The sequence below is a fragment of the Macrotis lagotis genome, chromosome 4 (genome assembly GCF_037893015.1).
Source record: "Macrotis lagotis isolate mMagLag1 chromosome 4, bilby.v1.9.chrom.fasta, whole genome shotgun sequence".
NCBI classification, from domain to species: domain Eukaryota; kingdom Metazoa; phylum Chordata; class Mammalia; order Peramelemorphia; family Peramelidae; genus Macrotis; species Macrotis lagotis.
Window position 1 is genome coordinate 144988757 of NC_133661.1, and position 26564 is coordinate 145015320.

At 35.0% G+C, this 26564-nt stretch overlaps 1 protein-coding gene across 7 annotated transcripts in view; it reads left to right on the forward strand.

Annotated features, from left to right (window-relative positions):
- The first annotated feature begins 104 nt into the window (after window positions 1-104).
- The window catches only part of FAN1 (FANCD2 and FANCI associated nuclease 1), a 37352-nt gene continuing 10892 nt past the window's right edge, over window positions 105-26564 (forward strand). Inside the window, exons 1-10 of one of the 7 annotated variants that reach the window (XM_074234262.1) lie at window positions 189-504; window positions 911-1111; window positions 1247-1393; window positions 2503-3941; window positions 7106-7246; window positions 13926-14127; window positions 17664-17897; window positions 19740-19871; window positions 21588-21696; window positions 22985-23104. In XM_074234262.1, the coding sequence (XP_074090363.1) occupies window positions 2633-3941; window positions 7106-7246; window positions 13926-14127; window positions 17664-17897; window positions 19740-19871; window positions 21588-21696; window positions 22985-23104 (2247 nt within the window). In that variant the 5' untranslated portion in view covers window positions 189-504; window positions 911-1111; window positions 1247-1393; window positions 2503-2632. Of the gene's footprint in view, window positions 162-188; window positions 505-532; window positions 1125-1246; window positions 1394-2502; window positions 3942-7105; window positions 7247-13925; window positions 14128-17663; window positions 17898-19739; window positions 19872-21587; window positions 21697-22984; window positions 23105-26564 lie in introns of those variants that run through there. The other 6 variants (XM_074234263.1, XM_074234258.1, XM_074234260.1 and 3 more) reach the window with 6 other exon arrangements.

Consider the following 26564-nt stretch of genomic DNA (forward strand, 5'->3'; position numbering starts at 1 on the left):
AGCACCCGGAGGGCCTCCTCGGCGCCCCGCGCATGCCCGCCACACCCGCCTCTTCCTGCCGCATCGATCGCTCGAGGCTCCTCCTGCGTGTCTGCGCGCGCGCGCGGGTGCCGAGAGGCAGAGCGATTGAGCGTGCCTGGGCGCGCCGGCGCGTGAAGCAGGTGAGCCGGGAAACCGCGAGGCCCGGGCGGCGCGTCCCGGGGGGCTGCTCCCCCCAGAGGCGGCGGGTGGGGGCGGGGTGGAGCGGTCCGGCCTGAGCCCCCCCCTCCCTCCCCCACCGCCGCGGGGGAGGCGGAGGCTGCAGAGCCGGAGCTCCTTGCCTTTAGCCAGCTCCTCCTTTACCCAAGGAAACGTTTATTTAATGTGTACTGCCAACTTGTCCCGGGGGAAAGACGTGGAGATTAGGGAGGCCCCTCCCCAGGGAGCTTTTATTTTATTGGTAAAAGGCAGCATGCATACTTGCGACTTGATACAATAATACCATTTTTTAAACCTATTGATGAGGTTTGTTAAATTTTTCTTTTTTTCTCTTTTTCTTTGAAAAGATTATTTCTTATAAAGATAGAGCTTTGGATATGTTTACCAGCTAGAAGTACAGGGAAAAAATATACAAGGAACTTAGATCTCTTGTTAAAAGTCAAAAAAAGTATTTATTAAGCTTATGTGCCAGTTAAATTCAATGAACATCATTAAGCACCTGCCATATTCGAGGCTTATTTGATCCCATCAACAATCCTGGCAGATAGATGATAATAGCTATTACGATAATATGATTAATGCTATTATGATAAATGAGATGATAAATGCTATTATCCCCGTTTTACAGTTGGAAACTGAGGCAGAGGCTGTTGATTATTTGTGATCAAACGATGATAAAGTTTGATTGATTTGAGTTTCCATTCACCTGCAGTGTCCCCTCACTCAAATCCAATTCACTTGCTTGTCACGATGATGTCACGATCTTCTTCCTCAACAGCAGCAGCACCTAGTGGATAGAAAAAACGAAAAGAACCGTGCTTCTGACCAGAAGAGTATCTCTTAATTTAGAGAAACACCCCAAGTCACTGGGATCCATGCTCTCTCAGTCATTCTCTGACTCTTGAATTCTCATGTGAGGATCAATGGTGTGAAAATTCAGAGGAGCACTTATGTATAGCTGTAAAGATTTTAGACCTTTTTGGCACTCCGTATTATAGAGATGGAATATTTACATCTGAATATCTCTGTCTACTTTTTAATTCTGCAGGTTATGTACTTGGAAACTTTTACTAAGGATTCTTGGTTAACATGAACAAGCAAAATAAAAATTTGTTATTTCCTGTTTTATATCTGTGCTATTCCAAAGGAGGGACAGAAGAAAAGTTTTTGGAAAAGTCTAGGTGACTGATTTATGGTATGTAAAGAAAATATTCTTGCTAACTGTGATAATGCAGTTTTAGTTTAGAAATATGAGTGATGTAATGAAACAGGTAAAACTTTCAAATAAGCCACCTGTTTTTAAAGTTCAATTTTCATATCTAGGATTGGAAATAATATCAGAGATCACCTAGGCCAAACCCCTCATTCTACAAATAAAAAAATCCGCTCTGACTCCCTTGCAGATGTAGGGGGTCCATAGGAGTGGAAAAATGTATGTAATACCAGATTTTTTTCAATATATTGATCAGGTTTGCTGAATTTTTTCCCTTTTCTTTTTCTTTTTTTTAATTGATATTTTATTTTTCCAGTTACATGTTATGAAATTTTTTCAACATTCATCTATATTCATGTGCATATTTTTAAGTTACATAATTTCCCTACACCCTTCCCACTCTCCTGCCCTTAGCCACAAACAGTTGGGTGAATATAGTACAAACACATTTGTGTTAACATGCTTACAGATTAGTCATTTTCAATATGAGGAATTGGGATTAAGGGAAAAGAAAGAAAACCATGAGATAGGAAAGATATACACAAGATAATTTTTTTTAAAGTTCAAATTATGAAGGGATCTTTTTTATTTTGTTTTTTTCTTCCTCTGGATGAGGATAGCATTGTTCATAGCTGCTCTAATAGAGTTGTCTTAGAACTGCTGAGAGGACCTTTATCCATCAAGATTGATCAACTCATAGTGTTGTTGTTAATGTGTACAATGTTTTCTTGGTTTTGCTCCCTTCATTCAACATTATATCCTGTAATTCATTCCATGCTTCTCTAGAGTTCGACTATTTATAGTTTCTTAAAGAACAATAACATTCATATACCATAACTTGTTTAACTCTTCCCCAATTGATGGACGGACCCTCAATTTCCAATTCTTTGCCACTACAAAAAGAGCTGCTATGAATATTTTGGAACATATGGGGCTTTTCCAATTTTTTTATGATTAGAATTTTCTCTCTCCTATCCAGTGACCTTCCTCTAAGCCATTGTCATTTAGTATTTAAAACATTTGATTTTTTTCACCTCTTTCCTTTTATTAAATTACTAGCTATTTCAAATAAGTCTTTTCTTTACTTATAGGAGGAAGAAATTGTCCAGACAAAGAACATGAAACAAAACATTTCCAAGTTTTATCACTTCAGAATTAGAATGTCAGCATTACTCTATTTTATATGAAGCTACCTGTGTTATTTAATTTCTTGTTCTTAAAATGTCAGACAAATCTCCTGAAGGAAAAAGACCTCGTAAAAGTTTGTCAAAAAGTAAAAATCAAAAAGATGAAACCAGGGCTAAAAAAGGGTTATTCAAATCCAATTCTATTATTTCATTTTTTAACAATGTACCTCCAGCCAAACTTGCTTGTCCTATCTGTTGTCAAATGGTACCAAGATATGATTTAAATAGGCACATCGATGAAATGTGTCAGCAGGACAATAATGAAACAATTCAAAATGATACAACAGAATTCAGCAGCTCAGGAAATAAAAATCTATCTCCAGCCACCATGGAGGATACATCCCCACAGATAAGTTTGAGCCCCATCAAAAGTGATTCTGTAAAAAGTATTATGACACAAAAAATTAGTCCATATTTTAAGAATAATGATAATTTAGTAAGCAGTGGTCAAGGGGAAACGAAACATCAGACAATGAAAATTATTCCACTAGGCAGCCTGTCATCAAAATTGTCCAGACGACACATAGAAGATAGAAAATTGGGAGCTAAAAATGAGAGAGTAAAGAAGCATGAAGTTCTGAGGACACAAAGCTTGATGCCTCTTGAAGTAGAAGCCAACTCTACCACAGATGGTGATGAAGATCAGATTTTGGGCAGTGGTTCTCAAAAGGAAAATGTTTTTCTTTCTGAAAAGCCTTCTGGATGCTTTAATAAAGAAAGCACTGCTTCTGAATATACCTTAGAAGATACAGAAATATTAGAAAACAAAAGTCAAACTGATATTCAAGAATGTGGAACATTAGTACCCACACTTGATGTTATAGATAAAACTCAAGGCAGTAAATTGTCGACTTCAAAGAATATTCTTAATACAGAGAAGAATTTTGAAGCTGTGGGTAGCAAAAGTGGAAGAGAAGGTATAGTACAATCAGCTGGATATAATCAAGTAATAATGACTGCTGACTTAGAAAGCCAGACTCAGTGGCCACAAAATGCTTTCCTACCAACTAATTTGGCAGTGAAAAGTAATAGTCATGTAAATGCTTATTCTGAAATGGTTAACAAAAGAATATTTCTGAAGGAATGTCACTCTGACTCAGAAAAAGAAATCATTCATGATTCTGCTTTTTCGGAGTCCTGTGAAGAGTTGGAGTCAGCTGATAATGAATTAGAAAAAGTAAATCTTAGTGGTAACTTGGACTTGACCTCTGATTTTTCAGAACATCCATATTACCTTAGGAATTTTCTTATGGTACTAAAAGCAGTTTTTGAGAATGAAGATGATCTGAAGCTCTTTGATGAAAAGGATATGGAAATCATAACAAAGTTTTATAAGCTATCAGGTATACAAAGATTGTTTATTTTTGTGGGAATTAATTGTTTCAGTTGTGCCAGATTCTAACATGTTTGTTAGTTAAATGTAGCTATTTTCAGAGTTGTATTTGCTTTTAGAATCTTAATAAGAATATAGTATTTCATAGATGATAGCTTCTTAAGATCAGCAATGAACTAATAATAACTTATTCATTCAGTTTCTTGACCACAGGACTTCATATGTAAGGGAATGTCCCTGTGTTGAATAATAATTATTTCTGCAGTATTTTCTGTCTTATAGGTGATAGGTTGTTTATAATGAAACCCTCATTTTATTAAATGATAATATATTTGACATAAAACAGATTTTGGTTTTTAAAATTTTTTTTAAATTTTATTTATTAAGATAATGGGGTTAAGTGACTTGTCCAAGGTCACACAGCTAGACAACCATTTGAACTCAGGTCCTCCTGACTCCAGGGCTAGTGCTCTATCTGCTGCACCACCTAGCAGCCCCAAATTTGGCTTTTTTTTTTAAAAAAAAAAAGTAGGAATTCTCTTATTTAGCAAGGGGAAAAACAAAGGTTGGGGAGAAGTTCACTATTTTTTTTTAACTTTCCTACTCCTTTTGAAAATATATTTTTAGCATGGACCATTAGACCTATTCTCAAATGAAGGTGAAAAGGAAATGAAAAATCCGGAGTCATAACAGTATTAAAAACAATTTTTTTGAAGCATACAATCTGCCTCTCTGTTCCTGAGAAGTCAATTGTATCTAGAACTGAGTAGTCCATATTTGAAGGAAAAGTTACTATAAGATTTCCCATATAATTATATAAAGGAATTCCTCTAAGAAACTGAGATCCCACTGGAGTTGCAGAAAGCTGACTTTAACCCTTACTAGCCTCTAGTGTACAGGTAACCTACATTTGCATAGATGCTATACAAATGACTAATAATATTTAAATATTGTTGATGAACAAGGTTTTATAGTAATGTTTAAAACTTACTGATAAGAAAGAGTTCTATTGTAGGTCTTAGTGTGGTGATCATTTTAGTGTTCCCTAATTATTTTATATCTTTGCATGTAAAAACATCTGTTTGGGGAATAATTATTCCCTATTATCTACCTTGTATCCCTCTCTACTTTCTTTTTATATTCACAGTAGTAGAAAGTACATAATGTTATCAAGTTTACTATCCTGTTAAGAACATTCAGAATTCTACTATCTGGTGCAGACTGAATTAATGAGAATTATCATGAATTCAGATTGAATAGTTAATGGGTTGTGTGCTTCATTATAATAGAGAAGTATGACCATTTTCCTAATGAAAGTTCTACATGTTTAGTTCTTATGCACCTCTTTCATACATCTTTTATAATAATTTCTTTGTGTTATTTGAAATCTAACTCTAGTTGTTTATATTGATTATAAAAATAAGAAAGGAATGTAGTTATTCATTCCTTTAATAAGTCATAGAATCATATAGCTCTAAAAAAATTAGATATAATACAGCTTAGCCTCATTTTGTAGATGAGAAAGTTGAGATCCAAAGAATGTGATTTGCCAAGATTACAAAACTAGTTAATGGCAAAACTAGTGATTAGAACTAGGGTTTCCTGATTTCTAGTATAATACTGTTTCAAAATTAGTCATTTCTTTAGTTTGTAGTTACTTTATAAATTTTTCTTATAGAAAATAAAATCTAGGCCAGTGGTCTAACAAAATCTAGTATCTAGATATTAATCTAATATCTAATCTAACAATTTACTCAAAAAAAAAAAACCCAACCCAAACTCCAGTCTTGTTATTAGACTCCTATAAAAATTAAAAATAAGACTGTAATAGCCCAATTTGAGTCTCTGGATAGATTTCAAAGATCCAAGAATTTGAATAAGAAAAAACAATTACATCTTTATTTTTTAATTAAAAAAAAATTAACAGAATTCAACCCATTTTTCTGAGAAGAGTTCTGTAGAGTTAACCAGACTACTAAAACTACTTGAAATTAGAAGATTCAACTCTAATATGTTTGCTATATTTGTATAGTCGGTTTTTTATATCAAAACAATTTAATTATATGTTATGAGTAACTGTAATTGAATTTCTAAGGTCCTTTTTTAAAATTATTTTTTTCTTTTTCTTTTTAGTTTTTATATAAAAGAATTGACTTTTTTAGTTTGGTGGCATAGTTGAAATGGAAGATTCTTGTTAAAATTTTAGACTGAATTGTAACTTAGTAATTGTTTAGGAAAGAAGACTAGCTTGATCTTTATGATTCAGAAAGATCCCTTTCAAGGAAAATAGCTATAGGAAGGAGGGGTTGGAAATAGGTTATGATAAAATGCTTTCACTCAATTCTCAGGATTCAGAAATTTTTAAATGGAGTGATCATAGGATCATAGAAGATGAAAGAATTTCAGAGACCATCAAGTCCAGTGCTCTCATTTTATAGATGATTCAACTGAGGAATGTAAGTCATTTACCCAGAGTCACACAACTAGATAATATTATGAGCAGAATTTCAATCCACCTCTTCCTGACTTCAGGGACTGTGATATTATCCCCTCTGCTCAATATTGTCTCCTATACTCAAGGAGACTCTTTTAATCTGAATAAAATACATTCCTTCTTAAAAATAAATTCTACTTGAAATTTATAAAAGGTGATAATTTCATTATCTGTAAAATAGGAGAGTTAGAGCAGATGACTTTTAACTTCCTTTCTGGTTCAGAATCCTTTTATTATGTCATCTCTTCCAAAAAAGAAAGGAAAGATTTATTAGAAGTGGTGTTTTAATTCAATCTTTAAAAAATTTTTAATTTAAAGAGTATTTTTACATATATATATTCCTGCAAAATAATAGAAGTCATGAGACATCTTGGTGGGGCCATCAAAGGAGAACTGAACTGGTTCAGATCTAGCCTTAGACACTTGTTAGCTGTGTGACCTGGAACAAATCCCTTAATCTATGTTTGCCTCAGTTTCCTCAACTGTCAAATAGAGATGAACACCTACCTCACAGGGAGGGTATGAAGATAAAATGAGATGGTATTCACAAAGTGTTTAGCATCTAGTAGGGCTAGAGAAATATCTAGCACTCTGGGCTATAGAAATGCTAGCTATTATTCAATCCATATTATTTTTATGAAGAAAATTCAAAAAAATTTTTTTCCTTTTAATCACTGCAGCAAGTGGACAGAAGTTATATGTAAGACTTTTCCAACGCAAGCACATTTGGATAAAAACTAACAAGATAGATTATGGAGAAATTGGTCAAGATTTGACACCTGTGATTGAAGAATTAAAGCAAATGGAATTTCTTCAAACAGGTATGATTAGTAATAAGAAATGGGAACTGAGCATGATATCTGAATTGCTTGACATGAATGCAACACTGTGCTTCTTGTGGGTAACCAGTAAAAATTAATTCCTTGATTATATGAATTATTGGTAGATTCAGTGTTCTGTTTGGGACAACTTGTCTTTTAAAACTGAGATTGATCAAAGCCCAGATTAAGAATGCTGAGGGGCAGATAGAGTGGATTTTTTTTTTATAAAAATAAGAAAGGAATGTAGTTGTTTATTCTTTTGATAAGTCATAGAATATAGAATATATATATATATATATATATATGTATAGAGAGAGAGAGAGAGAGAGAGAGAGAGAGTTTAGATATTAGATATAATATAGCCCTTGAGTCAGAGGGACCCAAGTTCAAATTCAGTCTCAGACACTTAATAATTGCTTAGCTCTGTGACCTTGGGCAAGTCACTTTTTTTTTTGCAAGGCAATGGAGTTAAGTGACTTGCTCAAGGCCACACAGCTAGGTAATAATTGAGTGTCTGAGGCCAGATTTGATCCCAGGTACTCCTGACTCCAGGGCCGGTGCTCTATCTACTGCGCCACCTAGCCACCCCTTGGGCAAGTCACTCAATCCCACATTGCCTTAAATAAATAAAATTTAAAAAAAAAGAATACTGAGACGTGGTGCACTTGCATTGCCAGTACCACAGAAAGGAAGAATTTCTCTGTCCTTGATTCCTCCATTTTTTAGGAATCTGAAATGCCCCTCAGAGACTCTAGACACTCCTAATAGTAGAATGAGTCCTAATTTTGAAACAAGTTGAAATCAATAATGTTAATAAAGTTTGCTTTTTACTTTTTTATCACCTCATCTTCACCTTCCAAACTATTGAGTGAATGGTTGAAAAAAGTGCTTAGGTGCTCACTTTGTGCTTAGCACTATGCTAAACTCTGAAGATTTAAATAGAAAAGCTAAGATTGTCCCTGTTTTAATTAGGGGAGACAACATATATATAGAAGAATTCAGCTTCATGTCAAATAAAAAGGTCTGAAAGTCCTAAGGTTGCATCACTGAATGGATAGCAAAATCCAGGGGTCCTTAGGGTATATTAGTAAAATAAACAGCAGTACCAGGGGCTAGATGGTATAGTGGAAGGACATGGGGAAGGCTTGCTGATCATCCATGTTACTGGAAGGACTAATAGTGATTTCCTATTCAAACAATATGAACAGTCTGATAAGCTTCTCATCAGGTCTCCACCATGATTGTATAGGCAGTCTAGAATTTGGGGGAAGTTTTGAAAAGCCATGATTTGAGAAGCTTTCCGCTCCTCCAATGACCCCCTCCCCTTCTGTAACCCCATGGAGACATATAGAACTGAGTTTGTTCTTTCCAAGATGGTTACAATTAGTACTTTCTGAGATAGTTGCTTTTCCAAACCTGGTTCAGCCCAGACTCTCAAGTTTTCCATCTGCACCTCAACCACAGTGGCCTTCTCTTCACTAGTTGCTGAGTTTGTCCTGGAACCTATATTTGAGGAAGCACCCATGCCAGCTTTAGTTTTGACTTTAGAATCTCCTTTTGAACCTGCATCCCAGTAACCATCAGACCTTCTCAGAGGATATTCAATATTGAACATTTTAATATGTAGATCCCATTGTACTTATTGTAGATAATGTTTAAATATTTGACTCAATAGAATGTAATGCCACCTTACAGGCTCTTTTACAAGGTTTCTCCCTTCCATATATTACGTATTTTAGTATTATTTTTAGAAAGTATCAAGTGATGTATTAAAAGAAAATGTGCCTGCCAAAGTATTTACTGATGGAGTGGAACAAGACTGTGTCCTTGCTCACATGCTTTTTAGCATGATGTTCTCAGTCATATTATCAAACACCTTTTTGAGGTTGAACAAAGCATCAAGGTCAGCTACTGCACTGATGGCAAATTCTTCAACTTTGAAAGGCTACAAACCAAGACCAAAGTGGAGGAAATGTTGGTGTATGGTTTTCTGTTTGCAGATGGTTGTATACTCATCACAGCCTCTGAAGCTGAGATGCAGTATAATATGGATCAGTTCTCTGCTGCTTGTGCTAATTTTGACCCAACAATTAACATCAAGAAAACACAAGTGCTCCATCAGCCAGCATCACACCATCCATTTGTGGAACCATCAATTATAGCAAATGGAGAAGTTTTGAGTACTGTGGACAAGTTTACTTACTTTAGCAGTGTCCTTTCCAAGGTGGTACACATTGACAATGGGGTTGACACACACACAGAGCTAGCTCAGTATTTGGGAGGCTCCTAAAGAAAGTATAGGAGAGAAGAGGCATTAGACTGACTACCAAACTGAAGGGCTACAGAGCTGTTGTGCTGACCTCATTGCTATATGCCTGTGAATCCTGAACAGTCTACCAGAGCCATGTCAGGAAACTGAATCACTTCATTTAAATTGTCTTAAGAAGATTCTGAAGGTCACCTGGCAGGAGAAGATACCAGACACTGAGGTCCTTTCTCCAACTAAACTACTAAGGATTCAAATGTTAGCAGAGAGTGCCACTATGATTGGTGGATCATATTGTTAGAATGCTAGGCACATGCTTGCCAAAAAAACTATGGTGAACTCATACAGGGCAAGTACTCACAGTAGGGTTAGAAGTAATGATACAGCATCACCCAGAATGTCTTTCTTGAGAACTTTGGAATTGATTGTGCAGCATAGGAAACACTGGCATAGGACTGCCCAGCATGGCATGTGCTTATCAAAGAGGATACTGTGTTCTATGAGCAAGGCAGAATTGAAGCAGTTCAAAGGAAATGTGAGCTGTGCAAGTTTAGAGTAACCACCCTAGGTATTCACATGAACTATTTATACTTGACTGAAGCTCGTATTTGATCAGCCACAGTTGGACACACTATAAACTATCTCTCACATAGCATTGTCACTTTGGTCTTCTTTGATAATGAAGAACAAGAACCAACCAGCCAACACCACTATGATGGAAGAGCACCAGCATAGATTCTAGGGTGAAGAGAGATTCCCTGTGAATAGTTAGGGCCTCCAGATGGTCTTGATTTCAGAAGACATTGTGTTGATTTCATCAATCTTCAAGACATTGCAGAGCTTCCTGGAAAACTCACTGGAGTTTTCATCATGGTTCTGAATAGACATATTGAAAACCTGATCAGTGGTATGAATTCTTGAAATAGATAGACAGGGAGCTTGATTTAGAATTGAAGAGAAAAGAGGGCTGGGTTGGTTTTAGGAAACTGAAGGGTACTTTTCCTGACCTTAAAGTCCCTGTGAAAGAAAAGGCTGATCTTTTAAATGCTAATATTTTACCTGTGTTGCTGTATGGAAGCAAGATCTGGAACAGCACTGCCTCCAAAGAATTAATAATGAACATCATATAGAAGGTGATAGAAAGGAACATGGTGGATGTGAACAGATTGCAACATATAAGCAGTGCATAAGTCTGAAAAAAGACAGAAATAAAGCCATATCATCAACAAATTGTGAGTGATCATGTGGCAGTAGCAAGGGATAACATGTGGAAGACCACAGTACTCCACTCACATTATTGAGAGAGAGACTAAGGAAGGCCCTCCAGCATATTGGATGAAATCCTAAGGCAACCTTTTGGCATGACATTTTTAGAGTCACACAGGATAGACAGCACAAATGTGTTACAGTCTGCATTCTTGGAGAGAAACTCCTGAATTGATGAGATCACAGATTCATTTAGATATTAGGAATTCCTACTTTGATACCTTCTGTTTTTTTTTTCTTTTGAATTTTACAATTTTTCCCCCTAACCTCACTTCTTTCCCCCCCCCTCACCTCCCACAGAAGGTAGTCTGATGATCTTTACATTGTTTCCTGTGCTATATATTGATCAAAATCGAATGTGTTGAGAGAAAAATCATATCCTTAAGGAAAAAATAAAATATAAGAGATAGCAAAATTATGTAATACATAAGATAACTTTTTTTAAATTGAAGGTAATAGTCTTTGGTCTTTGTTTAAACTTCACAATTCTTTTTAAGCACACATAGCTGATGGTTAATAAATTATTTTTGTGTAAGATCCATAATTGTCATTCCTCTTTGAATGAGAAACTGTTATAATTAAACAAACATACAAAACTAGAACTCGACAGAAAAAGAACTTCACAGAACAATTCTCTGAGTTGAATTTGGTTTCTAACAGTTATCTATTCAGTCATTCATATCTCTGTGAAAGATTCCTTCCTTCCTCCCTCCTTTTCTCCCCTCATTCCTTCCCCTCTTCCAGCCTCCCTTCTCCCCCTCCCTCCCTTCCTCCCTCCTCCCTCCTTTTCTCCCCTCCATTTTCTCCCTCCCTCCTTCCTTCCTTCCTTCCTTCCTTTCTTCCTGAGTGGTTGTCAAGCCTTCTAAAGCTGATTCTTTTTTTGGAAAGAAAGTTTTTCTTAACATCAAACCTTGGTATTCTGCTCTGTAATTTACAGCCATTCCTCCTAATTTTTCATTTTAGAGACAGACCAAAAAAAGTCTAATTTCTTAACATGTAATAACCCTTCAAATACTTGTTGACAGCTGTTATAATTCTCTCTCAGACCCTCCCCCTCCCCATGGAGCATCTTTTTTTTTTTCACCAGAATAAACATCCTCAGTTCTTCAGAGCTTTCACTAGGTTTTGGAGGAAAGGGAGTGTGTGAGATAGGTCCTGACAAAATTGTAGAATAATGAAATTCTGATCCTTCACAGAAATATATGTGATTGGATAGTAAAGCTTAGAGACCAAGTTGTCAGGGTTAAAAGAATGACACTCTTATAGTGGAATTTCAGTCACTGCAGACCCAGGGAGAAGAGACTCAGTAGGTAGAATAACATTTGATATCCTGCCATACCATGTAAGTTATAGTTTATTTACTCACTTAATTGTAAAAATAACTTAGCTCTTAGAAGGTTCTGCAGGTTCTTGAGAAGCATAGATATCTTCCAGACCATGTTAGAATCAAGCCATTGTTATATCATTAGAGGATAAGAACCATCCTTTTTTTTTTAATTATGTTGCACTAATAGCAGGAAACGATTAGAGTAATCTGCTGTTTGATAAACCCAAAGAGTCCAACTATTGGGATAAAAACTGTCTTTGATAAAAACTGCTGGGAAAATTGGAAGTTAGTATGGAAGAAACTTAAATTAGACCAACACCTCACACCCTATACCAAGATAAGATCCAAATAGATACAGATTTATACATAAAAAAACAATACTATAAGCAAATTAGAAGATCAAGAACTAGTTTACCTGTCAGATCTATGGAAAGGGGAACAGTTTATGACTAAGGAAGAGATGAAGAACATCACTAAAAACAAACTAGATGATTTTGATTACATAAAATTAAAAAGCTTTTGCACAGACAAAAACCACTGTAAGCACGATCAAAGGAAATGTAGTAGACTGGGAAACAATCTTTACAACTAATGTTTCTGACAAAGGGCTCATTTCTAAAATATACAGAGAACTGAGTCATATTTAAAAAAGAAGCCATTCCCCAATTGACAAATGGTCAAAGGCTATGCAAAGGCAATTTACAGATGTGGAAATCTAAGCAATCCATAGTCATATGAAAAATTGCTCTAAATCATTACTTATTAAAGAAATATGAATTAAAGCTTCTCTAATGCTTCACCTCACACCTGTCAGAGTGGCCAATATGATCAGAAAGGATAATGATCATTGTTGGAAGGGTTGTGGGAAATCTGGGACACTATTACATTGTTGATGGAGCTGTGAACTCCTCCAACCTTTTCTGGAGAGAAATTTGGTACTACGCCCAAAGGGCAACAAAACTGTACATACTCTTTGATCCAGCAATACCACTACTAGGTCTATACCCTGAAGAGATAATTAAAAAAGGGTAAAAACATCACTTATACAAAAAACATTCATAGCAGCCCTGTGTGTGGCGGCAAAGAATTGGAAATTAAGTAAATGTCCTTCAATTGGGGAATGGCTTAGCAAACTGTGGTATTATGTATGTCATGGAACACTATTGTTCTATTAGAAACCAGGAGGGATGGGAATTCAGGGAAGCCTGGAGGGATTTGCATGAGCTGATGCTGAGTGAGATGAGCAGAACCAGAAAACCACCGTACACCCTAACAGTAACATGGGGGTGATGATCAACCTTGAAGGACTCCCTCATTCCATCAGTGCAACAATCAAGGACAATTTGGGACTCTCTGCAATGGAGAATACCATCTGTATCCAGAGAAACAACTGTGGAGGTTTGAACAAAGTCCAAGGACTATTACCTTAAATTTACAAAAAAAAAAAAAACAACACAAAAAAAACGTATCTTATTGTCTGATTTTGCTATCTCTTATACTTTGAGTTTCTTCCTTAAAGATATGATTTCTCTGTCATCACACTCAATTTGGATCAATGTATACCATGGAAACAATGTAAAGACTGACAAATTGCCTTCTGTAGGGGTGGGGGGAGGGAAGTAAGATTAGGGGAAAAATTGTAAAACTCAAAATAAAATCTTTAATAAAAAAAATTGTGTTGCACTGACAAAAGAGTGGAAACTAGGTGCTCTTGAGAAAGAATCATCCATGAGATTGTTGTTGAAAGATTGTTTGTAGAAGCCTGAGCTGAAGTTTAAATACTTATTCCACTTTAAATGTTTATGCTTTTACTTTTCTAGAATCTGAATTACAAGATCTCTCAGAAGCACTTGACCTGCTTTCTGCTCCTGAGCTAAAAACCTTAGCAAGGACATTTCACTTGACAAATCCAAGTGGACAGAAACAGCACCTGGTGAACACATTCCTCAGACTAGCCAAACAGCGTTCAGTCTTCAGTTTTGGCAGGGATCAGCCTGGGATTGGCAAAGTGATTTTGAAAAGGTACAATTGGATTTTAATTTATAAAAACTTCTAACTGCCTTTTTAAGTTAAAGAAATAATGCTTTCACATACTATGTTCATTGTAGAAGTCAGGTGCTTATTTTAACTGGTTTGAATGAAAAAAAAAACAAAAGAGAAGTAATTTATTTTTCTTAAGATTACAAATATGACTATTCCTAGCTTGAATAGAAGGGTAACACAGACTTGCCTTTTAACACTAGGGTTTTCAAGGGAGAGGCAAAAATCTTCTGTTTTCGAAAACAGAGAAAGCAGGGCTAGCTGTGTGGTATAGTGGATAGATCACCCACCCTGGAGTCAGGAGGACCTAAGTTCAAATATATCCCCAGACACTTACTAGCTGTGTAACCCTGGGCGAATCACTTAATCCTGATTGTTTCTAAAAAACAAAAACAGATAGTAGCATGGCTTAGTGAATAGAGAACCATCCTTAGTGGCAGAAAGGTCTGGGTTTCAAGTCCAGCCTTTAACATATAGTAGGTGTGTGGCTCCAGACAAGTCACTTGTGCTCTCAGAGTCCCAGGGAATTCTAAGAACAAAAGTTGCCAAGTGGTTTTCACTTTGTTTTTATCAGTGAAAACAATTTCCTTACTTGGAGTTTTCTACAATGATAACTCACATCTGGTCAAATAAATAAGATATAGTCCTATTTCCAGTCAAAGAAAAAATAATAAAAACAAATGAAGTAGGCTCTTTCATGAGTTATATCTTGTAATTAGTATTTTGAAATCTTGGCAGAAATTTTCATGCTTGTGCAGCTAGGTGGGGCAGTGGATAGAGCACTGGCCCTGGATCAGGAGGACCTGAGTTCAAATTCAGTCTCAAACAATAATTACCTAGCTGTGTGACCTTGGGCAAGTCACTTAATCCCATTGCTTTGCAAAAGCCCCCCCAAAAAAGAAAAAAGAAATTTTTGTGTATAAATTTCTTCAACAACCCTAGGTTTTTAATCTACTGACTTTTCTGAGCACAGATATCAGGAAATTTTTCCCCCTTAGTAATATTTTAATCATAATTTATGATATGACAAATATTTTAACATTAGGAATACATGGATAGAAACACAACTTACTACCCCAAATGAAAATAAAATGGATTTTTTTCCCCTATTAAAGATTCTAAGATCATGGGCATATTGCTTCACTTAAAAGCATGTAATGAATAGAAGTTAAGTCAGGAAGACTCAACTTCATGAGCTCAAATCTGGCCTCAGATACTTATTAGTTGTATGACTCTGAGCAAGTCACTTAACCCTATTTGCCTCAGTTTTCTCATCTGGAAAGTGAGCTGGAGAAGGAAATGACAGACCACTCCAATTATCTTTGTCAAGGAAGCCCTTAGATGGGGTCATGAAGAATTAGACTAAATTATAACTAAAACAAGTTAACAAAAAGTTCCTAAGTTTCTTTGTTCATACAGCACTTTCTTAATACATTTTATGCTGTTTTATTACAAGCTCCCAAATATTACATGTATTACTAGTAAATACAAATTATGATATCCCACATTTGCTTGATCTTTGCAGTTTTCAGAGTGTTTTCACCAATATACGAGATCTCATTTGGTCATTTTATTTTATTATTTTATTATTTTATTTTTTAGGTTTTTGCAAGGTAATGGGGTTAAGTGGCTTACCCAAGGCCACACAGCTAGGTAATTATTAAGTGTCTGAGGTCTGATTTGAACTCAGGTCCTCGTGACTACACTGAGCCACCTAGCCACCCCATATTTGATCATTTTAACGAACCCTGTGAAGTAGGTGTAATAGATTATTATTTTCTTTCTGCAAATGGGAAAGCTAAGGTCCAAAGAGTCTTTAAAACCAGAAAGAACTTAGCTCTTCTGACTCCCGAGTCAGTGTACTTTTTTCTCCATTAGTTTAGATTATAAAAGAAATGAAGTCAGCAAACTTGGTCATTAATCTTAGGAAAAGGTTTTTTTTTTTTTTGGAAAGGCTATTTTAGTTTTATCTAAAAACACTATCAAATTAGCTTTTGAACCTTTTTAGAAGTGCTATGTAGATCCCAAATTTTAGTATCATTACAATTTTCTTTTTAATTGCAGTAGGAATTTTTTATTCTGCTACTGTAAATTAACATTTGTACTTTATATGTGTATATATTTATTTGTTTATTTGTCTTTTATTTAAAACTATAGTAGGGTACATATAAAAGGTCTTTCAGAGTCTTGATGGATTGCAGCAGGTAATCTGATCCTAGTGTTTTTTCATTTTGCTTATGAGGATGCTAAAAATAGATCACATTTATCTGTTATTATTATACTTATACTTAGCAGTTTTTTTGCAAAGTACTTTCCTGATAACCACCCTAAGAATCAAGAGGGATAAATGGTATTATTTCCATTTTACTGATGAGAAAACTAAGGCTCTTGGGGGTCAGACAACTCCATTATATAAGAGCTACAACTTGAATCCAGGTCTTTTAACATCAGGACTCTTATTATTTTCCCAATCTGCTGCTCTTTACACTATACTATATCATCTCTTTTTTATAACTTTTTTTATTTATTTAAGGCAATGGGGTTAAGTGACTTGCCTAAGGTCACACAGCTAGGCAAATATTAAGTGTCTGAGGTTAGGTCCTCCTGACTTCAGGGCCAGTGCTCTATCCATTGCACCACCTAGCTTCCCCTATGTCATTTCTTTAAAGAAAAAAGTTTGTTGCATGCTTGCTTCCCCGACTCTGAGAAAAATCAACCAACCCAGGAATGGCATATGACAGAATTTACAGTATTCTATATGCAGAGTCCTTCATCTCTTAAGAGGAAGGAAAAGTTTTGTCATTTGCCCTCCAGAACCAAGGTTATTTATGACATTGGAGCTGGGTTCAGTGACCTCTTGTGTTATTTTTGTTTATGTTATTATGGTCAGGTCTGTCCTCCACTGACTCTGCTTTTGTTGCTGTGTATTGGCTCATACAAATCTATGTTTTTCTAAATGCATTATATTTGTCATTTCTAGTAGCATAATAGCATTCCATCCTGTCCATATTCCATAATTTGCTCAACTACATCCTCTTTGGGAGGCTCCTGCTTTGTTTCTAGTGTTTTGTCCTCACTGAAAGTACTGTGTGATCAAATGATCCCTGCAAATAGCTGAGGACTAGAGGTAGCCCTCAGAGTTGGAAGCTGATTGTACTATACACCTTGGCTTTTATTTTATTGCTCTACCACTTCCAAGCATGCAAAATGATGTCTCTATCAAGGAGTGATAATGATAATAATAATAATAATAATAATAATAAAGATTCACATAATTATTTTTCATTTGTTTCCTAAAGTGATTGAGATCAGCAATTAAAAATTATACTGAACATGTAATTATTTTGCAATGATTAATAATTTTTGATATTTTAATATCCTGATTTTTACTTCCCAGAATGATATACACTTTCATTTTAGATGTTAGTGATAAATAATTTTTGAGTAATTTGCATTTAATATATACAGTCTATTTAAAGCGATAATACTAAGTATCCATTATAAATTTTTCTTTCTAGGGCAAAGGATTTGGTAGGACAGTCTATAAGAATCTGTAAAGGTCCTCGGTCTGTGTTTTCCCGTATTTTGCTGTTATTTTCATTGACTGATTCAGTGGAAGAAGAAGATGCTGCTTGCAGTGGACAAGGCCAACTTTTCACTGTACTGATGGTCAACCTAGGCCGAATGACTTTTCCCAGTTATTCTATAAACAGAAAAACACCAATCTTCCAAGATAAAGATGATCTCATCAGGTAGGATTATGCCAGGTGACTATAATAGCGAATATATTTTTGATTGACAGTATTATTCAGAATAAAAACAAACTTTTGAGTTTTTTGTTTCAAATGTGGAAATATTGAATTTTGTAAGTACATGAACTGTTTAGAAGCAGTACTTTAGAATTAATGTCCTAAAGTCATAAACTCTTTCCAGGTTCCAAGAGAAAAAAAAAAGCTGGTTTATTATTTTTTTCCTGATTTATTATTCTACTTCATTCCCTTTGTTTCACTATTTTATCTCACTCTAAATAATATTTTTTTTAAATGAGATACATTATTTTCACTAGCAAGACTGAAGATCATCAGCTTATCTTTAATAACAATATTAAGGAGGGTGGCTAGGTGGTGCAGTGAATAGAGCACCAGCCCTGGAGTCAGGAGTACCTGAGTTCAAACTCGGCCTCAGACACTTAATAATTACCTAGCTGTGTGGCCTTGGGCAAACCACTTAACCCTATTTGCTTTGCAAAAAACTAAAAAACAAAACAAAAAACAAATAACAATATTACGGAAATACACATTTACCTAAATAATATTACATGATATATTCAGTCTTTGACCCTAATGAACATGGAATTATGATAGATGTCATAACAAATTTCCACCTCCCTAACATATCTCTACTGCTGTTTGAATAGTAAATACTAACTAAAAATGGCTGTTGATTTGTGGTTTTGACAAATATGTTACTAAGAAAACACATGGTTAAAAAGTGAATACATGAAAGCAGTGATTGGAACTGGAAGTTAAATTTGTAATCTTTAGTTCTGAAATGTTTATGGACCATGTGCTGGGGATACTAAGACAGAAGTGAAACAATCTCTGTCTTCAGACCTGTTTTAAATTATTTGTCTTTGTGTTTTCTTCTTTTGCTGTTTTTTGTTTCTTACTTTGACAGCAGGACAGTTTTTGTATCCCAGTTATTAGGCCCTCTCCTTCGAAAAGTTAAAGCAAAGTTCTTTAAATATGACTATATCAAATGTAAAGCCAGTGTTAGAGCTGATTTTTTTGACATCCTCAGGTGCCTAATGAGATATGATTTTCTTCCTTTGAAATATATTAATTCTAGAACATCCATAGGTGAAACTTATCTCAGTTTTGAAATGATCAGAAATGTTCAGGTTTGGAAAAAATAAAATTTCTGTCTGTATTTATTTTAGACTGTCTTTAAATGAATAGACTACCTTTGCTTAAGAATAGATTAACCCTATCTCTGTCTTCTGCCTAACCAACTCATCAGCAGTGTTTTCAAAGTTCATGGCTCATAAGTAATAGGTTTGTTGTTTTTAATTTATAAACACCATCTGTTTATTTCATACTGAGACAACTCCTTATGACATTTTGTCAGCCATTCAAATTAATGTTACTGACATTGTTTTTGAAAAACCCAAGAACTTTTCAGAACATGAGAAGGACCCTCTTGGGAAGGACACCTATGTTTGAATGAGTAGTTTATCAAATATGAATCACAGTCATAAGAAAATGTTAAAAACATTCTCAAAAATAGATGGCTAGCAAAGTGCTTCAAAATATACACATCTGTTTATCTCTGTATCTTATATTTCTTCTGGTGAGTGAATTATTTCATGGAACTAAATGTATTGGCACTTCTAGTTAACTAGTTAGTAAATTATTGCTCCAAAATTAAACATTTTGCTTTTAACTAATATTGACTGGTTTGAATTACTATACCTTTTCCAACTTTGAAAAATTGATCTTGGAGAAAAATTAATTATAAGAAATGGATTAAATTCATTCATTTTTAAACAAATGCTTTTTTACTTGCCTTTTCATTATGACTTTTTAAACCATCAGATATGCTTCAGCTGCTCATATGTTGAATGATATTTCTACTACTATGGTTAATGGAAACTGGAAGGAAGCTAATGAACTCTGCAAATGTGCAGAAGAGGATTGGAACAAGCTGAAAAATCATCCGTCTCTAAGGTAATAACTTAGAACTATGTCTTCCATTGCACATTCCAACAAGCATGCTCATTTTTGGTAAAATTTTTTTTTTGGCATGAAGATTATGTTGATTAATTCTGTGGTTAATCCTAAAATATAACTGGAAGCATTACATTTCTTGCTTATTTAGATACTTTTATGTGACATTAACAATAATCCAAAAGCTTAAAATGAACAATTATCTAAGAAAGTGCACTTTTCTGAGCACCAACATTTCATGTGAACAATGATCTGTTTTTCACTTGTCATTTAATTGATTGCAGACCAGTCAGCCGAATTTGAAATGCAAAAGAAACAAAGAAATGGTGCAGAGGTTATGAGAAATATGCAAGATTTATTCATGAATTGGAAATTCAGTTGGTTCAGTTTTGTAGATGAAGCTAGAGTGAGTAACTGTTTTAAAAGTTTCATGTGGTCAGCACAAGATGTCTCACATCATATTACGTGACAGTTACTGAGCATCTTCACTATTTAATATATCAAGAGATTCTTTCCTGTTTATTCTTTTCACTTCTCAACATGTATAAAATATTCATCACTGAAATCCTTTTATTTTTAGACTATTTAGATTATAAATCCCTTAAGGAAATAGTTTTTACTTAAATGAACTACTCATCCATCCAGAATGGTTATTCTTTAGAATGTAACTCTTATTATTAAATTCAGACTTGTGGATGAAATAGATGGGGAGTGACCAGTGGAGTAAACCAAGAATACTAGTTCTTTTGTTTAGTGCTCCAGGGAGCTAGCTCCTTTCACTAATGCAAATTAGCAGCTGTTCTGCAGCTTCATCTTAGGAGGGGTGCCTGAGACCCAGAGAGAAGTGACTTGTCTGGGACTCACAGTCACCATAGTATCAGAGGTGATTTGAACCTGCATATGGTGAATTTTTCTTCAGGATGCAAGGCTGCCTTTCAAGGGTGCAAGGATATATGTATTTTATTTGTATTTGTGCTTAGAATGTGAAAAAAGCATAGATGGATAAGGTGAATAATGGATAGAATTAAAGATGTTCAGTTTGTTTTTAAAATAATGGGGGCGGCTAGGTGGCGCAGTGGGTAGAGCACTGGCCCTGGAGTCAGGAGTGCCTGAGTTCAAATCCGGCCTCAGACACTTAATAAATACTTAGCTGTACGGCCTTGGGCAAGCCACTTAACCCCATTGACTTGCAAAAACCTATAAAATAAAATAAAATAATGATAATTTTTTTATCTGAAAATCCCATTTGCCTTTATTATTAGTCTCATCTACTCTGGTCCCACTCTGATGCCTAATCAGGACACTCCCACCACAAACTGAAGGTGGGTCATCAAATGACAGTTTGCAATAGTTACCTAATTAAGAGGAAAGAAATGAGCATTTATATAGCATCTACTACTATGTGGAAGGGAAAGAGATAAAACACTTTATTATCTCAAATAATCCTGCTAGGTGGATGATATTATACCCATTTTATAGTTGAGGGAATTAAGGCAAATGGAAGTCAAATGACTTGTCTTGGGTCACCCAGTTAGTATCTGAAGCTAGATTTGAACTCTGGAAGATTCTATTAAATCTTCTAGATACCTCTAATTAAATAGGGGAGATTGTGATCTGCATCTACATAAGTAATATCTACTCTGAAACCCAGATCTGTGCATGCATTATTGGACCTGTCATCAACATTACATTCTTGGTATGATAACTTTATTTTAGGTACCATGAAGATTTACCTCTTTTCCTGAGGTGTTTTACTGTTGGATGGGTTTATACAAGGATTTTCTCTAAAGCAGTTGAAGTACTTCAGAGACTACACATGTACGAGGTATGTCTTGGGTACTTTTCTGTTCTTTTAAGTAGATAAGTACTAAGATTATGAAGAAAAATTATATTTCTGCATATGATTTCCTTATTTTGCTATCAAGGTAGACTTGCTCTGAATTTTTTTCCATTTATTTTGCAGCCAATAATAATATAGTTAAATTAGTCATTATAAGTAATTTATTGGGATTGGTGGGGGGGAGAATGGAAGGAGAGGAGAGGAAGGGACTAACATTATTAGAATCCTTACTCTGTTTTGACTTGTGATGAATGAAAAGTCTGAGAGACATAATTTCTGGGTAATTAATAATCAATTTTTATTAATTATGGGTAGCAGATAATAAAATGGTAGTCATTTGTCTTTCTCTCCCAAAACATAGACAAACCTTTGAGGGTCTCTGAATGCTTAAAAAGTCTTTGGAAAAGGGAGTGTATTTGAGGGTGGAATCAACTCCCACTGGATAACATTCAAAGAAGGGGTATACATATTGAGGAGATAGGCAAAAAGACTATAGCTCATCCTGCAGAGAATATGACCCAATTGTGAGACTTGGCCACCTCCAATAATCTGAACAGAAGAGTCATCTCTATCCAGTCCTTGATGACTGGCTTTTCCTTTCATAAACTGTTTTACCATAAATTCTGATAGAAATCCCAGTGACAGTAGGTTATTTCCTAGGGAAAGATCCCACCTAGACTAGATTGTGTTTTGTAAGTTTTTCTACTTAGAAATCTACTTGGAATCCTCCTCAAGATTGAAAAGCATGTATCCTAAGGATTTGGGCAATCTCATCTATCTGCAACGTCCTCCAGAGATTGTCTGAATAATCTGTAAGTTTTTATTTTTGAATGAGGAAATAGAAAGGGAAAACAATCATTGTGAAAAGATGACTTCATAAGTTAGTAAAGAATGACTATAATAAAGTCATATCTGAACCACTTTACTCAAGTGACCAAAGTATAGTAAGTTAAAAGCACTATTTTTACAGGGTCCAGTTTATGTGGCCTCCAGAAAAATTGTAAAAAGTTTATATACACAAACCACATTCCTAAAACCTGACTAGCCTTCTCTATTCTTGATTCAAGGATGATTTGATAAAAAATGTGATTATCCAGTTCTTCCTTACTACATGAAAGATATAATGCAGGGTGCATGTGAAACATAGCCAGTTATCAGCTTCTTTGGGTGTAAATGTGATTTGTTACTTCAGTTTGCAATTCTTACTGATTCATAGATTTAATTTACCTTGATTTACTTTTTATTTGTTTAAATTGATATCTTGTTTCAATAGGAAGCAGTAAAGGAACTTGAAAATCTCTTGTCACAAAAAATATATTGTCTTGAGAGCAGAGGTCGATGGTGGGACAGACTAGCACTTAATTTACATCAACATCTGAAACGTACTGAACAGGTATTGTTATTATATAACATTTATATTTTAAAAAAAATATGATCAACTGTTGTGCTACAATTTCAAAATATTTTTAAAAGACCATAAAAACATTAAGTATTTGAGTATGACTCTTGAAAAAGGATTGTAATTAAAATACTTATTTTTTTGTTGGATGTTTATGTTTATCCATCCTTCACCATTTCCTCCACCCTGACCAAGAAACTACATAAGGATTCTAAAGAAGATTTTTCAAATAGAAGTCTTATATTTATTATTTATTGTAAAACTAATTTTAAGTAATGATGTCCTAGTAACAGAACTTGTCATATGCCCTTGAATAGAGTATATGCTCCTTAAAGGTAGAAACCATTTTCATATTTTTCTTTGTATCTCCATTAGCTAGCATTTCATTAAGTACTTGAGAAATACTTACTAGATTGAATATAGGATATGCTCATGAAAATTGTAGATATCCTAATCATCCTAAGTTTGTTTTGTGAGGGTAAATATGAAGTGTCAAAATAATAGATTAAACTCAATCATTTATCAATCATTTACTTTATTATGCAAAAAAATCCTGTTGGGGAAATGGAAATAACATAAGACCTTCTCTGTCTTCAAGAAGTTTATAACCTAATGGAAGAAATAAGGTATGTATATGCAGAAATAACATTTCTTCTTGGCAAAGATACTGGAGTGGTTTGCCATTTTCTTCTCCAGCTCATTTTACAGATGGGGAAAGTGAGGCAAACCAGGGTCAAGTGACTTTGTCCAAGGTCACACTACTAGTAAATGTCTGAATCTAAATTTGAAGTCAGATTTTCCTGAGTCCAGGCCCAGCCCTCTATCTACTGGGCCACCTAGCTGCTTCCACCACCAACAAAGGGGAATGTAATATCAGAACTACATATCACATACTCCTAAGAGTTAAGAGTAAGGTTTTGTAGCCTCAGATGAACATAAGCTTTTATTGGAAGAGAACTTGAGAGATTGTCTAGTTCAGTAGCTGACACCAAGGCCCCTGAATAGGAGGCAGAATGAACATTTGAATCCAGGTGGCTCTGATTCTAAATCCAGGTCTCACATTTCTGGGTGATCAGAGAAGATTTTTTGGAAGAGGTGTTTTTGAGCTGGGGTTTGAAAATAGATTTCATCAGACAAAAAGAGATGGGGGGAGGGAGGGAAGGGAAGGGGGGGGAGTTCCTAAAAGTTTTGGACAATAAGTTGGAGCCTAAAAAGGCAGGTAGTGAAAGACAGATTGAAAAGACTGGGTTGAAGCCAGAATGTGGCATTGAACACCAGGCTTTAGGATTATATTTGGTAGGCATTACAATGTAAGTTATTGGAGGACAGGGACCATATTTCTTTTAGTCAGAACTAGATAACTTACACAATGCAGCCATTTTAATAATACTTTGTTTAAAGTGAAGAGTATTGATTTTAAGGGTTTTTCTAAAAAAGATCTTTGAATAATGAAATGGTCATATATATATATATATATATATATATATATATATATATATATTAACCTCCCAATAGTGTGTGTGTGTGTGTGTGTGTGTGTGTGTGTGTGTATATATATAAAATGCATTGGCAGAAGAAAAGACTATAGAGGTAGGAAAACCAATGAGAAGGCTCTTTGTATTAATTGAGATTATTGTTGGTAAAAACATGAATTTAAAATGGTGGAAGTGGGACAGAGTAGAAAGACATTTTGAAAGCATAATCAATAAAACTTGGGGAGTAGGGAAGATGGAGAGAACCAGAGATGATAAACAGGCTTTGCACCTGAGTGATTGATTAGAAGATTGCTTTTGCCGTTAACAGAAACAGTAACTTGAGTAAGAGAGGGTTTAGAATGAGGGAGGTGTTCTATTCAGGATGTATAGAGTCAGTGGTATCCATGAGAGGACTCAGGGAGAAGGGACAGAGGGGAAGGGAACAAGCATTTATGACACAGGGTTAGTGCTTTAAAATTATCTTATCTGATTCTCATAATAACCCTATGAAGGAGGTGCTATTATTATTCTTATTTTACAGTTGAGGAAACTGAGACAGACAGGTGAAGTGATTTGCCCAGGGTTACATAACTAGACAGTTTCTGAGACTGACTTTGAACACAGGTCTTCCTTATTCCAGAAGCAGAGTTCTATGCACTTCTCTGAGCTGATAATGACAAAATATGGTACTACCTGATCTGCCCATTTTCTTACTATGTTGTCCATGATTAAGAAAACAAACCTTTGAAACCTTATTTAGTACTTTGTTATATGATTATATGATTTTGAATGATTAGCCTCATACCATTGATTTGTTTCACCTGTCCCTACCTAATACTGTGCTTAGTGGAGTAGAAGAACTTTGAAGTAGAAAGTGGTTTTGCTGGCTGACATGATCAGAGGGCAGAGTGGGGAATCAAAAGACTATTTAAAGCACAGCTGAATCAGAACAGTAGCTCTTTGTCTGTCCAGTTGTTGGTTTCACCCCCATCCTCATTCCAGTCTTGCATTTGTGTTGAATGATTGAGTTTGATCCTCTTTGGACTTTTGTTTCTTCCATTGGCACATTAAGCAAATTATGATGATTTTAGGGAAGAAAGAACTTACAATGGAATGTGGAAATATTGCTTATTCTTTTTTGCTGCAAATCTAAAAAACTGCATAAAGAGTTTCAAGTGAATAAAAATCATTTTCTCTTTAAAAGTATATGTTTATGGTGTTTTGTTCTTCTCTTTTATTACCTCCATACTTTTTTTAACTAGGGGAAAAACAGAAACATATTTTGGCTACATTGCCTTCCTTTGATTTCCCTGTAAGTTTAGAATTAATATCTAGATTGATTTATTTAAGGTTGCTATCTGAAAATTCTATTGTATTTGAGATACTTAAGTTTTCCTCAGCTTTCTTTTTTGTTGCTAAAGAATCTCAGTTCCTTAAGCCTTTCCTCATAGGACCTAGTTGACATCCTTGAATATTCTTATTCTACTCTTTCCAAACCTATGTAGTGAAGCTATGATCAACTAGATAGACTATTATAATAAAGAACTGACAAGAAAGGCAAGTAAGGATTCTTCCTTTGCTAATCCTGAGTGTTGTGTTTGTTGCATGCTTTCTCCTGTTGAACATATGTCTAACCAATCATTTTTTAACCTTGCATTTAATTAGATTTTATTTCTCTAAACTTAACCCTAGAAGCTGCTAGGTTTGTTTGTTTGTTTTCTTCAGATTGGGAAAGAATTAATTTCAAGAAAAACCTGGGCTAAAATCCAATTTCTAGTTCCGGCTTTCTATTTATGTAACCTTAGACATGTTACTTACTGTAGGTCTCAGTTTCCTCATCTATAAAATGAGGAAGTTAGAGCAGATCTATAATTTTGTATTATTTAGCACTTGAATTCTGTGTTTAAAAAGTTGTTTTTCAAAGATTTAGTAGCTAGTTTTTATTGTGTTCTGTAATAGGGTAATAGAGGCAACTAGCT